Raw genomic sequence first — 13,986 nt, forward strand, 5'->3', positions numbered from 1 at the left:
AACTATTAACTCATGTGTGTTTGTATGTACACAGTTTGATTTTGTCTAAGAGATGTATTAACTGCCTGGCATCAAGGATACAGAAATGAGTAAGATAGTCCTTGCCCTCAAGGAACTTGCAAACTACCTAATTAAGGTAGGAGGGAGGTGGTATGGCATTAACAGGAGGAGCCAATGAATTGGATTTTGGACTCAGAGAATTTGAAATTTAAAAAGCACTTCAGAGTACTTAACATTAGGATTAGTTGTCTAGCTCTCCAAGAGATTACATCCCAAGCATGTAGCACATAGCCACATTGAAACTGTCTGTTGAATTGAGCCTTTACCAAGACTTAAAGCAAACAATTATAATTTAGGCTGAAGATTGCATATGGAACTCATTGTCTACATCACTAACATGTGGGATTTCATGATTAAATCTGTTGATGGGAAGAGTTGACTTTTCCTTCTAGAACAGTGTGAACAATAAAACATCTACCTCTTCTGTTTTCTAGGAAAATGTAGTTTTTATAGATACCAAGAAGTTGCCTATAATCAAGAAGAAAGTGAGGAAGTTGGAAGATCAGAATGAGTACGAATCCCGCTGGTAAGGAGATGACATAACTAGAGCTATTGCAGCAGTGCTCTTGCTATTGGCCAGGCATAGGTGCAGGGCTGGGTTGTAGAGACCGTATAGCAGGGTGTAACAGAGCACAGACTGAGTTTGAATGCCTGGGTTCATATGGAGCTCCACCACTTGCATTGTAACCATGACTATAAGCTACCCTCTCTTTGCCTTCTTTCCTGAAATGGTAACTACCTCAGCATTGTTGTAAGAACTAAATGAGAAAAACATGGAGCGTATGTATGATGCTTGGCATATAATATGTATAGAGTGTATGTTGACTTATCACCATCTTTATGGCTTGTAAGAGATGGTAGTGAGGTCCCAACTGAGATCATATATATATCAAAACATCTTTAGGGTCTCTTTTTTTTTTTAAACATCGTTATTGGAGTATAATTGCTTTACATTGTTGTGTTAGTTGCTGCTATATAACAAAGTGAATCAGCTATACGTACACATATATCCCCATATCCCCTCCCTTTTGTGTCTCCCTCCCACCCTCCCTATCCCACCCCTCTAGGTGGTCACAAAGCACCGAGCTGATCTCCCTGTGCTATGCGGCTGCTTCCCACTAGCTATCTATTTTACATTTGGTAGTGTATATATGTCCATGCCACTCTCTCACTTCGTCCCAGCTTACCCTTCCCCCTCCCCATGTCCTCAGGTCCATTCTCTATGTCTGCGTCTTTATTCCTGCCCTGCCCCTAGGTTCATGAGAACCATTTTTTTTTAAACACCTTTATTGGAATATAATTGCTTTACATTGTTGTGTTAGTTGCTGCTGTACAACAGAGTCAATCAGCTATACGTATACATATATCCCCTTCCTCTTGCGTCTCTGTCCCACACTCCCTAGGGTCTTCTTTGTTTGCAAGAAACTTTAAAAAAAATTCCATTTCTGAGTATTTCAGTATGTATCTGTAAAGGGACTTTTTCAAAAAAACACAAAAAACACCAGCCACAATATCATCATTGTACTTTTTAAAAAATCAGTTATTCCTTAATATCATCAAATATCTAATTGGTATTCAATTTTCTAGTAGTCTCAAATGTCATAATTTTCCCCCTTCCATTTGTACAATAAAATCAGGATCTTTTGGTGGTATGAGGAATCATGCACTAAAGTCCTTTGTTTAGCATATTAGGGGATTTCTTAAGTGAAGAAGACCTTACAAATTATAACCCTGCCTGTGTCTTTAACTTGTTAACAGTCTGCTTGCCTGGACTGCCTGCTCATAGTTATAAGTGGAAATCTATAGACATTTATGCTCTGCTACTCACACAAGGGGAATCTTAGGATGTCTGCTTTTCTAGTTCCTAGGAGTCTTCACTTTAAAGTGTTGTTTGGACCAGCCTTGTCTAGTTATCATCTTCCAGGCCTTGAGAGGAAGCCAAATCTTCTACCCCGCCCTAAGCCTCTGCAGTGCATCTCTTGACCCTTATTCTCTGTATTCAAACTGCTTCTCCCAGATTTCGGTATTAATTCCAGGGGAGTCTTCATGAAATAGAACTTCTCAGCTCCTCTGATCTGATCTTACTATATACCCCTTTTGGTTTATACTAAGGGACACTGAAGCCCTAGAGAGGTGAACTGACAGCCCCAAGGTTGCATCACTAGTTAGAGGTACCGCCAGAAGTGGAATCCCAGTCTCAGCTGTTTTTTCTCCTCTGTTGTCCTAACCATATATCCAGCTTTCTGCCCATCCTGTATTTCCTCCTTTGACAACTAGCAGTGGAATCTTCTGAGACCACTTCTCTGTTCTTTACTCCAGTGCCCTGGTGTCAGCCGAAGGAGATTTATAGTCTGTGAACTACAGCATTTAAAGCCGTTTGACTTGTACTGTAGTTATGTTATATTCTAGATGTATCTAGCCTTTCATTCTCAAGACTGCTAACTCCTCTGTCCATCAAGTACTTATTAGCACCTTCACTTCTTTTCTTTAGCCTTTGGAAGGATGTCACTTTCAACTTAAAAATCAGAGACATTGATGCAGCAACTGAAGCCAAGCATAGACTTGAAGAAAGACAAAGAGCAGAAGCCCGAGAAAGGAAGGAAAAGGAAATTCAGTGGGAGACAAGGGTAAGCTTGCTTTGGAAGTCTGCCTCAGTCTCCCTACTGCTGTTCCCTGAGCTGTAACTCATTTGTTCATTTCAGTGAATACTGAAGTACCAAGTAAGCATGGTGATGAACGAGATGAACACTCATTTCAGTGCTGGGGGGAGGGGGAGCACATAAAATAATTAAAGGTATGATATTATAGAAGTACAGAGCAACTGTGTAACTGAATTCTCCCCTTTTCTCTTACAGTTATTTCATGAAGATGGAGAATGCTGGGTTTACGATGAACCATTACTGAAACGTCTCGGTGCTGCCAAGCATTAGGTTGGGAAATGCAAGATTTGCTCCTGGTGACCCGGGCAGGAGGCACAATGAAGTAACAGTCTTCCTTTGGGAGAACCTATTCACTCCCTTCTTATTGCAGTGGTTCCTATCTCAGGGATACTGGACTTTCTGATGCAGATGAACAATTAAAGCGAGAAAAGCTTCCCTTTTTCCTCTTCTGTGGCAGTTACAATATTGACTTCGGTCTTGAGAAAAACTTCAGGTTTTGAAAACAAGATGTCTGCTCCTTTTCCAAATCCCACATTATAAATCCCAGTCTCAAACTCTGCACTCTAGTATTGCTGTTGAGATATACAACATCTGTTTCCTAGTTCATATAATCTTGGGTAATATATATATATATATATATATATATATATATATACACACACACACATATATACATATATATAATATAGGTGATGCCAGATTTTTCATAAATACGCCATCTACTGTAAATATTGGTTCCTCTTGAGTTGTTTTAGAAAATTTAGCACAACGTATTAAAATCACATGTTAGGAAATTTCATGGTCTCACCTACAATAACTTTTATTTTGGAATTGAACTATTATTAAATTGTATCCAACTCTGGACTACAGTTTAATTATACTCAGTGCTTCTTAAGGCTTCATAAAGTAATTTTTCCAACCTTTTTTTTTTTAGTGTGTTTCTTTTATTATTTTTATGATTAAACTTGAACCCAGTTATTTGGCAGACTTGAATACAGGAGCTAGCTTTTTACAGGGACTCTTGAAGTAATGAAGGGGTCCATCCTTTTCCTTCCTTAGGCTCTGTGTTCTGTCTTTAGCCCCCACAATGCTATTCGCAAGTTTTAGTTGAACTCTCAAGTAGTACACATAGGGCTACCGACATTTTATCCAAAAATATTTTATTGCCTTAGAGAATTTGGGAAGAATGTTTATTTTTAGATCCCCACCCCACACCGAAACAAAATATAATAAAAGGAATGCCACAGCAGCAAATGGCTCATTCTGAAGGGCAATACAGAATTACCTTTATTTTTAAATACATTAAAAACAACAACACAGGTATTAGTATTAGCACCTGGCATTTAGGTACTAAGAAGACATCAATTACATAGGGCCTCTGAAGCCTGTCATACAGAACTGGATTCTCAATCTGAGAGGACCAGGACAGGCCAGGGTGTCTCAGATGGCTCCTGCAAGCTTTTTGGTTACATTGGCCCACCTGCTAATTTCTCTCTGCAGCTGCTATAGTAACCCTTGGTTTGTTAGTCACAACAGAAGGAGGGGCGGGGGGGGGGGGGGGGGGGCGGGAACAAATTCTATGATGCCAGTGCAAAAATTCAGTGGAAGCCCTAAGGCAGTAGTAGTGTAACTAACTTCATAAAATTCAAACAAACACTTTTAAATACACAGTGCTTCAGGCCAATGAGACTGCAGTTTATTTGACTATTTTATGGTAGGGGAGAAGGTTAAGTCTTGATGTGAAAGCCCTGATATCAATAACGGGGATGGTACAATCTGTCAGCAGAGGAGAGGTTGGCAGGTAGGTTAGCTGCATCACTTCACAAGAAGAGTTTGAATCCTCACCGGAAGGGGTACCATCCTCTTCCGGCTCGTACTTCCCAAATCCAACAACCTGAAAGAGGCCAAAGACTTGAGGTGAGAGAGAATGCTGACCAAATTTGGGCAAAGACCTGTTAGGCTCTCTGATACCAATCATCTAAACTCAGGAAATGGTAAATGTGCTAAATGACAACCCTGGAAAGGACAGAGCTACAGCTTAGGTAACCGTACTCACATGAACGCTGAGCATTTTACTTCCTGGTCCTCTATGGGCCTTGAACCAGTTGACTAGGTCTGATTTTGAGAATGATTTCAGTGCTTCAATCTTAAAGGGGGAAGGGAGGACAGGAAAGAAAGAAAGCTATAAAAGACTAACAATGTATTTTCTGTAAAGATATTAAACATAACACCCTAGACAGACCTCCTTGATCCTGCTTTTTGCACATCGTTTTATTCTTCCACGTTTCAGCTGGCTCCCAACCTTCTGGAGAAGGATAAAAATGAGCCTCTGACACACCTCCATGTTTCTTAGCAATGACTGACCCTGGCAGGTAGCAGATGGTGTAATTACAGCTGAGTACTGTACGCTGAGCCAAACCCATCACACCTTAGTGTCACCTCTCAGGTACATGGTAATGGTACACTCTGGCTTCTAATAGGAAAACCGCAGAACCTCAAGAGCTGGGCTGACTGAAGCCTCTTGTTAAATAACCCCTCTGCTTCAATGTCCTTTGGTAATTCACCACATAGGGTTATAGTATCAGAGCTATGGATTGCAGTGCCCAGAGCTCTTTTTCATGGGATTTATTAGTTTGGGCTAGAATTTGTCACAAAGACCTATACACAGAATCCTTAAATCTGGGGAAGGAACTCCATAAAATTGAGAACCAGAAGTTCTCAATTTTCTTTAAGTAGCAGAAGCCGTTTTTCTCCCAAAGCTTACAGGGAACCTAAGTATATAATAAAAAAGTGAGAAAAAAAAATGTATATATATGCATAACTGAATTACTTTGCTGTACAGCACAAATTAACACATTGTAAATCAACTATACTTCAACTTTTAAAAAATGGATCTGACTGAAATTGGGGGAGCAGAAGTAAGGATTAGCAAGCATCCTGCTCACTTGGCCACCTAAGGCTCTAGAGAAGCCAGTCTGGAAACAAGATTTGATCAATCACATCAAGGAATGGGCAAGAAAATAACTTGCCCCAGGTTTCTCTTCCACGCAATACCAATTTGCTTAGAATTGTGTCTCCTGCTAAATCAGGAGTCCCTTTCAGTGCTGTCTTACTCTGAAAACGGTGTTACTACCTCATGGGCAAGGCGGTCAAAGAGATACTGCTGGGTCACCACTTCGTTCCAGTTCCTGTCCACCTCCTCCCCAAGGTGGGTGTCCTCGCACTCCTTCAGCTTGATCAGAGCTGTGACCTGTTACCATCAGAAAGAGACACCCTCAGCTGTGGCCTCACACCAGTTCCCTCAGAACACACTTGGCCCTGTCCAGTCTGCTTTGTGATGGACCTGCCAGCATGATGGGGAGGGATGAAGCTGGGGAGACATGGTCAGATTAAGGGGTGGGGGGCTATAGAGCTCAAGAGCCAGCCAGCATACAGCACTGTTAAGACTGGTGTCTAGTTGTCATGAGGGCTTGGGTGGGCCAAGGAACAAAAGACCAGGCCAACACAGTAAAGTCACCTGGGTGTTGAATGCATCCTCAGTGAGGTTCTCAATCTTCTCCTCGAAGCTAGAAAGAAACTCTTCTATCTTCTTATCAACAACTTCAGAGCTGAAACAAAACACCTTCAATTACAAGTCATCAGTGACCAGGTCTCACGCAGAAGGCAAAGGAGAGAATCAGGGCTAAGGCATATTTCCAGGAAAGAGGCTGAAGTGATATTCTCCCCCAAGCTGTGGGAGGGAAGGGAACGGTGACGAACGCTACCCCTACCCCGCCTCTAGCCCAATTTCCTGGTATCCTCACAGGAAGCAGTAGACAGCCATGCTGGCCCTTCCAAAGCTGAGAACCAACAAGGCCTTGTATTGGGTTGGCCCAAAGGTTCGGTTTTTTTCCATAAGATCGGTCTAGTAGCGCTTAGTTGTCTTTAACTTCATTCAAAACAATTTTTTTAGATTGTATTGTGACAGCTGTCATATCAGTGTGCATTTAAAAAAATATATCAAAGTTGGTGAATTTTTGTGTAGCCATTTTAATATTGAAGATGGAAGGAAAAAAAGCAACATTTTCGGCATATTAAAAACTCAACTGAAACGCAAAAACAAATCTGTGCAGTGTATGGAGAAGGTGCTGTGACTGATCGAATGTGTCAAAAGTGGTTTGCAAAGTTTTGTGCTGGAGATTCTCACTGGACAATGCTCCACGGTCGGGTAGACCAGTTGAAGTTGAGAGTGATCAAATCGAGACATTAACAGAGAACGATCAACGTTATACCACAAAGGGGAAGGCCGACATATTCAAAATATCCAAATCTAGCATTGAAAATCATTTGCACCAGCTTGGTTATGTTAATCGTGTTGATGTTCGGGTTCCACATAAGTCAAGCAAAAAAAACCTTCCTGACCACATTTCCGCATGCAATTCTCTCCTTAAACGTAATGAAAACGTTCTGTTTTTAAAACAAATAGTGACAGGCAATGAAAAGTGGATACTGTACAATAATGTACAGAGATCGTGGGGCAAGCGAAATGAACTACCACCAACCACACCAAAGGCCGGTCTTCGTCCAAAGAAGGTGACGTGTATATGGTGGGATTGGAAGGGAGTCCTCTTTTATGAGCTCCTTCCGGAAAAGCAAACGATTCATTCCAACAAGTACTGCTCCCAATTAGACCAACTGAAAGCAGCACTCGACAAAAAGTGTCCAGAATTAGTCAACAGAAAACACATAATCTTCCATCAGGATAACGCAAGACCACATGTTTCTTTGATGACCAGGCAAAAACTGTTACAGCTTGGCTGTTTAGTTCTGATTCACCCACTGTATTCGCCAGACATTGCACCTTCGGATTTCCATTTATTTTGGTGTTTCCAAAATTCTCTTAATGGACAAAATTTCCATTCCCTGGAGGACTGTAAAAGGCACCTGGAACAGTTCTTTGCTTTCTCAAAAAGATAAAAAGTTTTGGGAAGATGGAATTATGAAGTTGCCTGAAAAATGGCAGAAGGTAGTGGAAAAAAATGGTGACTACATTGTTCAATAAAGTTCTTGGTGAAAATGAAAAATGTATCTTTTATTTTTACTTTAAAACTGAAGGAACTTTTTGGCCAACCCAATACCTTGCTTGTAGCATGAATGCCAGGTCGGGCATCTCTGCCTTTCTGGTCCTCAGATATGCCTGAAGAGAGGAAGCAGTGGCAAGCCCTGCAGTCACCATAGGACTTGAGTCAAGCCCTATGGGCCCACTCCTCATACTTACCATTGGTAAGTCCGGGATCAGGCCATCTATGAGCCAACCCCTGCAGCTGTGACTAAATGGGAAGCAAATGGTCAGAGCTGCCTGAGGTTTAAGGATGCAGTCCCTATTCTCTGTGCCAAGAAAAATAATAGCTGGGCCCATCTACTCACTCGTTTACTCACTTGTATTTGGTTGCCTGAGTCCCCACGGTGACAGAGAATCCTAGAATCCCAGATGTATTCCTACAGGTAGGGTAGACATGGTACCTACAGCCAGAATGAAAAGTCCTGTGAGCTCAGGTGGTCACCTAGGCCCTGTCCTCAGAGGCACTAGAGAGGAGTGGGAAGGGTTTCTGCTCATCCTTACTGGACCTGAAGGTCCTGGAAGAGGATCCATAAATGTGTACATGTAGTTTACTCTCAGGTTAGAGTATCCAACCCTCTCCTGAACTGTGGACCACAGGCTAGCTTTTTCTCTTGCTAATCTTGAAGCTTGACCAAACTGAGGGCTTGGTCACAGTCCAAGATGCAATTTCCAGAAGTTTTGACCAGTAGGTATGACTCTAAGGCATGAAAGAACCAAAAAGCTCTGAGAGATTGCGCAGTCAGGATATTTGATAAACTTAAGCCTGCGAAGTAAGCCCCAGATCTTATTTGAGCTCAATTTTCTTGCCAGCAGACTTACCCAAGGGTCTGCTTGGTTCGAAGGAAGTCAAAACAAGGCTCTTCCATGTGCATCTGTAATTCAACATACCATCAGCTCAACTCCTCCCAGCAGAGAAACTTCCGTTTCTTCCCCCAAAAGTGTTACACATGATCCCAGAGTCCAGCCTCCCTTACTGCCTTCTTCCTAAATCGCCCAGGCCCCCTGTCCATGCTCATACTGGGTGAGAAATACTAAATAACCATCTCACCTACCAATCACAGATCTCTGACCACTCCCAAGTCCCTAGCCCTCAGGTAGAAAGGCCAGAAGGCCAGTCCTCACAGTGGGTCAGGGGCTCATGAACATCGTGACTCTCCTTTATACAACTTACCACAAGCAGCTCCATAAGAGTGTATTCTTTCAGACTCCTGGCACCTGACTGAAAGAAAAAGCTGATCTGACCAACTGAAAATCCAATGGCTTACAGGGCTTTTTAATAATCCAGCTATTCTCAGCAACCATTTATTCAGGTATTCAGAAGAGTACTATCCCACTCTTCTCTTCCAAGAGTTTATCATACCCTCTGTTGCTATACTTTCTGCCTTCCCACAAAACAGGAGATCTGTGAGGACAGGAATCATGCTTGATGATTTGTATTCCCAGCCCTAGCACAGAACTGCAGGCAGACATGGAGGTGAGTCGAATAATCCCTGACCTGCCAGCTCCTGCCCAAAGAACCCAGAACTCCTGCCCAAACTAAAATCAAGTACTTGCAGTTCAAGGTCCTAAGGAGGAGAGCAGGAAATGTCTGGGTAACTGGACCTATTCCTCAGATGGAGAGGATATGAATAGGAGCTTCTGCAGCCACACACACGGACCCAAAACCAGTTGATAAGAAAAATGCGTAAGAGGCAGATACCACACTTGGAGACCACATCCTGGCTGTCCTGGAGACTGGCAAAACAACAGGATGAAAGAGGGCAGGAGGCCAACGAGCAAGTGTTGCCAGTGCATCCCAGTCAGACTCGTGCAGGCTCCTCTGATACAGACTCATTACTATTCCTTCCTGCATCACCTGAGGAAGCTGAAGCCTCTGTGCCCTGCAAGCCCTGTTTATCAGCAACAAGATTCCCTGTATGCCTCTGAAAGGATTGCAACAAAACTATTCAAAACCTTGTATCAACTTCCTGTTCAAAATGCTCTCTGTGAGGAGGGAAGTGGTTCCCCAAGGGAAGCAGTTTGTATTAGAAGCTAGTGCTAAGAGGTGATCCATGGAAAGCACCTCAACAGACTCCGTCTTGCAATACAAAATCCTGCCTGAAACTGGAGAAATACTACTCTCTCTGGGTTAAGCACCAGAAATGTAGACAGGGCTAAGCAGGGCCAGGTCATACCATATATGAAGTTTGGGACCTGGTAGTCATTGCAGCTTCAAATAAGCTGAGAACCTGGGAAAAAAAACCCAGGTAGCTACAGCCAGAGGAAGACAGGCTCTACAGACAAGCTGGGCCTCTAGGGAAAGATTCAGGCCCAGGGCCAGAAACACAGGAAAAGGACAAGGTGACGGTGAAGCCATGCAGCCCTGCCCAAAGTTCAGGCCAGGAATCTTCACAAAGCCAGACGGAGAAGTGACTTCCTCATGTAGAAAATCCAGGACCATAGCAGCAGCTATAGGAGCCCCAGAGTTTGGGAAGTCTGAGATCAGCCTAGATAGACACAGGTCCCCATAGTCCTAGAAGCGAGTATGACTAACCACAGGCTAAAGTAGTCTACGAGCCAACTGACATTGTTGCAGAGCTCTTCCTTATTTTAAGCACCATCCCATCTCTCCAGAATTATGTGGAAAAAACACAGGATTTGAGGACAGAAGGTATAAATTCGAGCCCCAGCTGGTATGACCTCAGGTAAATGAAGGACCTCAGATCCATCATCCATAAAACAGAGGTAATAAATCCTATCTCTCAGGTGCTTTGAAACCTTTAATTATGACTCTGGTATTCATTCTGTTTACTGTATATTGGTTGACTGGCTATGTTTATTTTTGTCACATTTTTAAAACTGTCCTTTTAACAAATGTCCTCCTGCTCCTTGGAGTTCTGACAGGGGAACATGTAGGAATTTCCAGCCATACTTCAGTCTCTGTCCCTCTGGACTAGTGGTTGGGTGATTAATAGAAGCACTGTGATTGAAAAAGGATCCACTTCACTGACAGGAAAAATTTTTTAATGTAGCTGCTTCAAGAGTACAAATGACCCCAAGCATATAACCACAGAGTAACTGCAAAAGGTCCTTGAAGAGCATAGGCTCACTTCTCCCAGATACTTTGGACCTTCCACCAGGCTTTAGTGTCCTAAAGATACTTAGCCATGAGGACAGCTGTGTGCAAAGGGGCCACTGACCTGGTAGTATACAGTGACTTCAGAGTTGGCATCACCCCTGTTCAGAGCTCTCACTTTGCATAGGTGGTGGCCACTGGGCAGCTCTACCACCTGGAACTGCACAGGCATCTCCTGCTCCAGAGGCATGAAGTTCAACTTGCTGCAAAACAACCAGTGTGGGTTACTGAGGCCGTGCCTTTATCCTCTTACCTGCACCCCCAAACTGTGAAAAGGTCAGGCCTTCCACAGTCCCATCTGAATTGTTTTGTTTATATAACTAGCCTCAAAAAACCTACTACGAGAAGCATCTCCATTGTGGATTTAGTAATAACTGAGTTTTGGTCTTGAGGCCCTCATGCTATTAAGAACACATAACTCCCAAAGAGAAAACTCAAACCAATACTCACTCAACAACATATTTCAGGAAATCCGTAGATTCCTAGGAGGCAAAAGAGAAGAAAATAACTATATTAGGCTCTCCTGACATTAATTTCACCCAGAACCAACTAATACCAATATTCTAACTGCTTGGGAAGCCCTGGAGTGCATTAGGAAAGCAGATATAGTCTATCATCCTAAATGCTGGTCATTCATTCACTGGGCTTATCATTCACTGATTCAATACTGATTATGTTTGTTGAATACTAAGGCTCTCAACTGAAGTGGCTCTTTTTCTGTTCTCCCTTGGTGCTCTGTTTACCTGTCCACTGTGAAACTTTCCCCACTGGATCAAACTTAATTGTTCAGTTTACCCCACTAGGCTGTGTTTTAGAAACCTGGATCTATTAATACAGAACCTGGCATAGAGTGAGTGACAGAATAATACTTAATAGTAAGTGAATGATGTATCCCCTCCCCTTCTTAAGACTTGTTTTCTAATCTATGAGGGATAAGTGGAGAGGTTAGCTTATCTCTAAAGTGGTCTCTGCCTGGGGCAATTCATGGTACTAAGTCCTCTGAACCAAAAGGACCCCCACACGGTACTCCCACTGTCCTCAGAGAAGCAGGCAGCTATTCCTGCTCTTCTCCCTGTTTTTAAACTTTCTGCTGGCATGACAGAAACCAGGGCTGGTTTTGGGGTTGGGGGATAAAGACAGAGAAGTAGGGAGGATAGCAGCCAATCTCGAGAGTGGCCATTTATATATTCCATTAAAGGGCCAGTCCTGAGAAACTGGGAGGCCATGGAGGAAGAGGTCAAGAGCCAAACAGTTTAGGGACTGTCCAAACAAGCACTCTTGGCTGGAAGAGGCCTCAGTTAGTTACATGGTCCCACAGACACATCCAATTCAATATGGGTCAAAACCAACTCCCCATATGCCCCCAAACCTACACTGTTCCTACTCTCTACCAACCCACCAGTTCCAGTAAGAAATCTGGGCATCATCCTAGAGCCCTCCCTTCTCCCTCACCCCCATAGCCAATCAGTCACTGCCTTTGATCATCCTCTACCTCATTATTTCTTAAGCATTTCTTTTTCATTTATTTTGCCTAACCTCAGGCTTCATCATTTTCACCTCAACTTTTTTATTATGGTAAAAATACATAAGTTTACTATCTTGACATTTTTTAAGTGTAAAGTTCTGTAGTGTTAAGTATATTCACATTGTTGTGAAATGGAACTCCACACTTTTCATCTTGCAACACTGAAACTCAATACCCATAGAAACAGTGACTCCCCTTCTTTCCCTCCACAACCCCTGGTAACCACTATTCTACCTCCTGTTACTGTGACTGCTCTAGAGATCTCATATAAGTGGAATCGTACTTCATGTCAATTTTTATAACAGTTTCATAACTGGTCTCTCTGGATCTTTCTTAATGACAAATCCTCTTTTAAATCCTTCAGTGGTTCTCCATTTACTATAAGATAAAGCCCAAGCTCCGTAGCTTGACATACAAGTTTGACATACAAGTTCTGCCTAAGTATATGTGAATTTATATATATATATACACACATCCCTCACCACTCCCCAGCTCCCACTTTAATTTCTAAATTAAACTGTTCGTAGTTTCCACAGTCTTCAACAAATGTAACCAATACCATATATTTACCAAACCCATTTAACTCAAAGTCCTGTCCAATAGCAGCAGTCTCCTTCATAAGAAAGTCTTGCTTAGCATTGGAGGGGCCAGGTTCCCTTCTAAACAGACTGTGACAATGCTGGCCTGCCAGACTACAGAGCTTCCCCTTTAGGGAAGAACTAATGCAATTCCAGAGCCCAGAACGGCATTCAAACCTGGCCAGCAGCAACAGAGCACCTCACACTCACTGTGCTTGTGACATTTCCTTGTACCAGGCCCTCAACAAAGAGCTGGGATTTTAACTCTCTGACGAAGCTCAGCAGAGACTCAAGGGAAAGGCCATCCATCAAAGCCCGATACTTGTCAATCATAGACCAACGGGCATATTCCAGGATTAAAAGCCGAACGTCTCTGTACAGAGAGCAGAAAAAAAAAAGTTTTATTGTAAGAAATGAATCTTAAGGGTAAAGAAGGATTTGATTAAGTTTCTATAGATGATGTGTTCTAAAAAGAGGCAATTTCTATCACAACTTAAGATAGGGAAACAATGTCATAATCACCAAAAAGCATTTAAAACTGCATATACAAACTATTACATAGATTATTAGCTCATTGGTACAACTCACTTATCTGTTTCAATTGCAAAATAAATTATTTCACATAAGCTGCCAGATGAGCCATACACCAATTTAGTATTACTATTTTGATTTGAAATCTCACTAGCATTTATTAATTACTGGAGGTGATCATCATGGATATCTATTACTACAATGACAATACAGTGTAAGTGGCTCTGGGCCAGAATCAAACTAACCTCCTCCCACACACAGTAAGCTGTTTGAACATGGCAAGTTACCTAACATTTGTGACTCAATTTCTTCATTTGTAAAACAAGGGAAATAATAATGGCTACCATTACAGAATTTTGGTGAGAATTAAATAAATAAATGCACTTAAAAGTTCTTAGGTCTAACACATAACAAAT

At 42.2% G+C, this 13,986-nt stretch overlaps 2 protein-coding genes across 10 annotated transcripts in view; one reads left to right on the top strand and one right to left on the bottom strand.

Moving 5' to 3' along the window:
* Positions 1 to 3,161, top strand: part of OSBPL9 (oxysterol binding protein like 9) — a 169,057-nt gene extending 165,896 nt beyond the window's left edge. For 4 of the 7 annotated variants that reach the window (XM_036832018.1, XM_036832028.1, XM_036832039.1 and 1 more), the window contains 3 exons: positions 495 to 586; positions 2,552 to 2,687; positions 2,916 to 3,161. In XM_036832018.1, the coding sequence (XP_036687913.1) occupies positions 495 to 586; positions 2,552 to 2,687; positions 2,916 to 2,990 (303 nt within the window). In that variant the 3' untranslated portion in view covers positions 2,991 to 3,161. The remainder of the gene's footprint in view (positions 1 to 494; positions 587 to 2,551; positions 2,688 to 2,915) is intronic. The other 3 variants (XM_036832046.1, XM_036832049.1, XM_036832033.1) reach the window with 2 other exon arrangements.
* A 709-nt stretch (positions 3,162 to 3,870) lies between these two features.
* Positions 3,871 to 13,986, bottom strand: part of NRDC (nardilysin convertase) — a 95,921-nt gene continuing 85,805 nt past the window's right edge. Inside the window, exons 24-33 of one of the 3 annotated variants that reach the window (XM_036831992.1) lie at positions 13,250 to 13,412; positions 11,387 to 11,418; positions 11,001 to 11,139; positions 8,993 to 9,040; positions 8,641 to 8,693; positions 8,139 to 8,222; positions 6,238 to 6,328; positions 5,854 to 5,970; positions 4,777 to 4,866; positions 3,871 to 4,614 (exon numbers count right to left, since the gene is read on the bottom strand). In XM_036831992.1, the coding sequence (XP_036687887.1) occupies positions 4,417 to 4,614; positions 4,777 to 4,866; positions 5,854 to 5,970; positions 6,238 to 6,328; positions 8,139 to 8,222; positions 8,641 to 8,693; positions 8,993 to 9,040; positions 11,001 to 11,139; positions 11,387 to 11,418; positions 13,250 to 13,412 (1,015 nt within the window). In that variant the 3' untranslated portion in view covers positions 3,871 to 4,416. The remainder of the gene's footprint in view (positions 4,615 to 4,776; positions 4,867 to 5,853; positions 5,971 to 6,237; positions 6,329 to 8,138; positions 8,223 to 8,640; positions 8,694 to 8,992; positions 9,041 to 11,000; positions 11,140 to 11,386; positions 11,419 to 13,249; positions 13,413 to 13,986) is intronic. The other 2 variants (XM_036832008.1, XM_036832002.1) reach the window with 2 other exon arrangements.

The sequence above is a fragment of the Balaenoptera musculus genome, chromosome 1 (genome assembly GCF_009873245.2).
Source record: "Balaenoptera musculus isolate JJ_BM4_2016_0621 chromosome 1, mBalMus1.pri.v3, whole genome shotgun sequence".
Classification (NCBI taxonomy): Eukaryota; Metazoa; Chordata; class Mammalia; order Artiodactyla; family Balaenopteridae; genus Balaenoptera; species Balaenoptera musculus.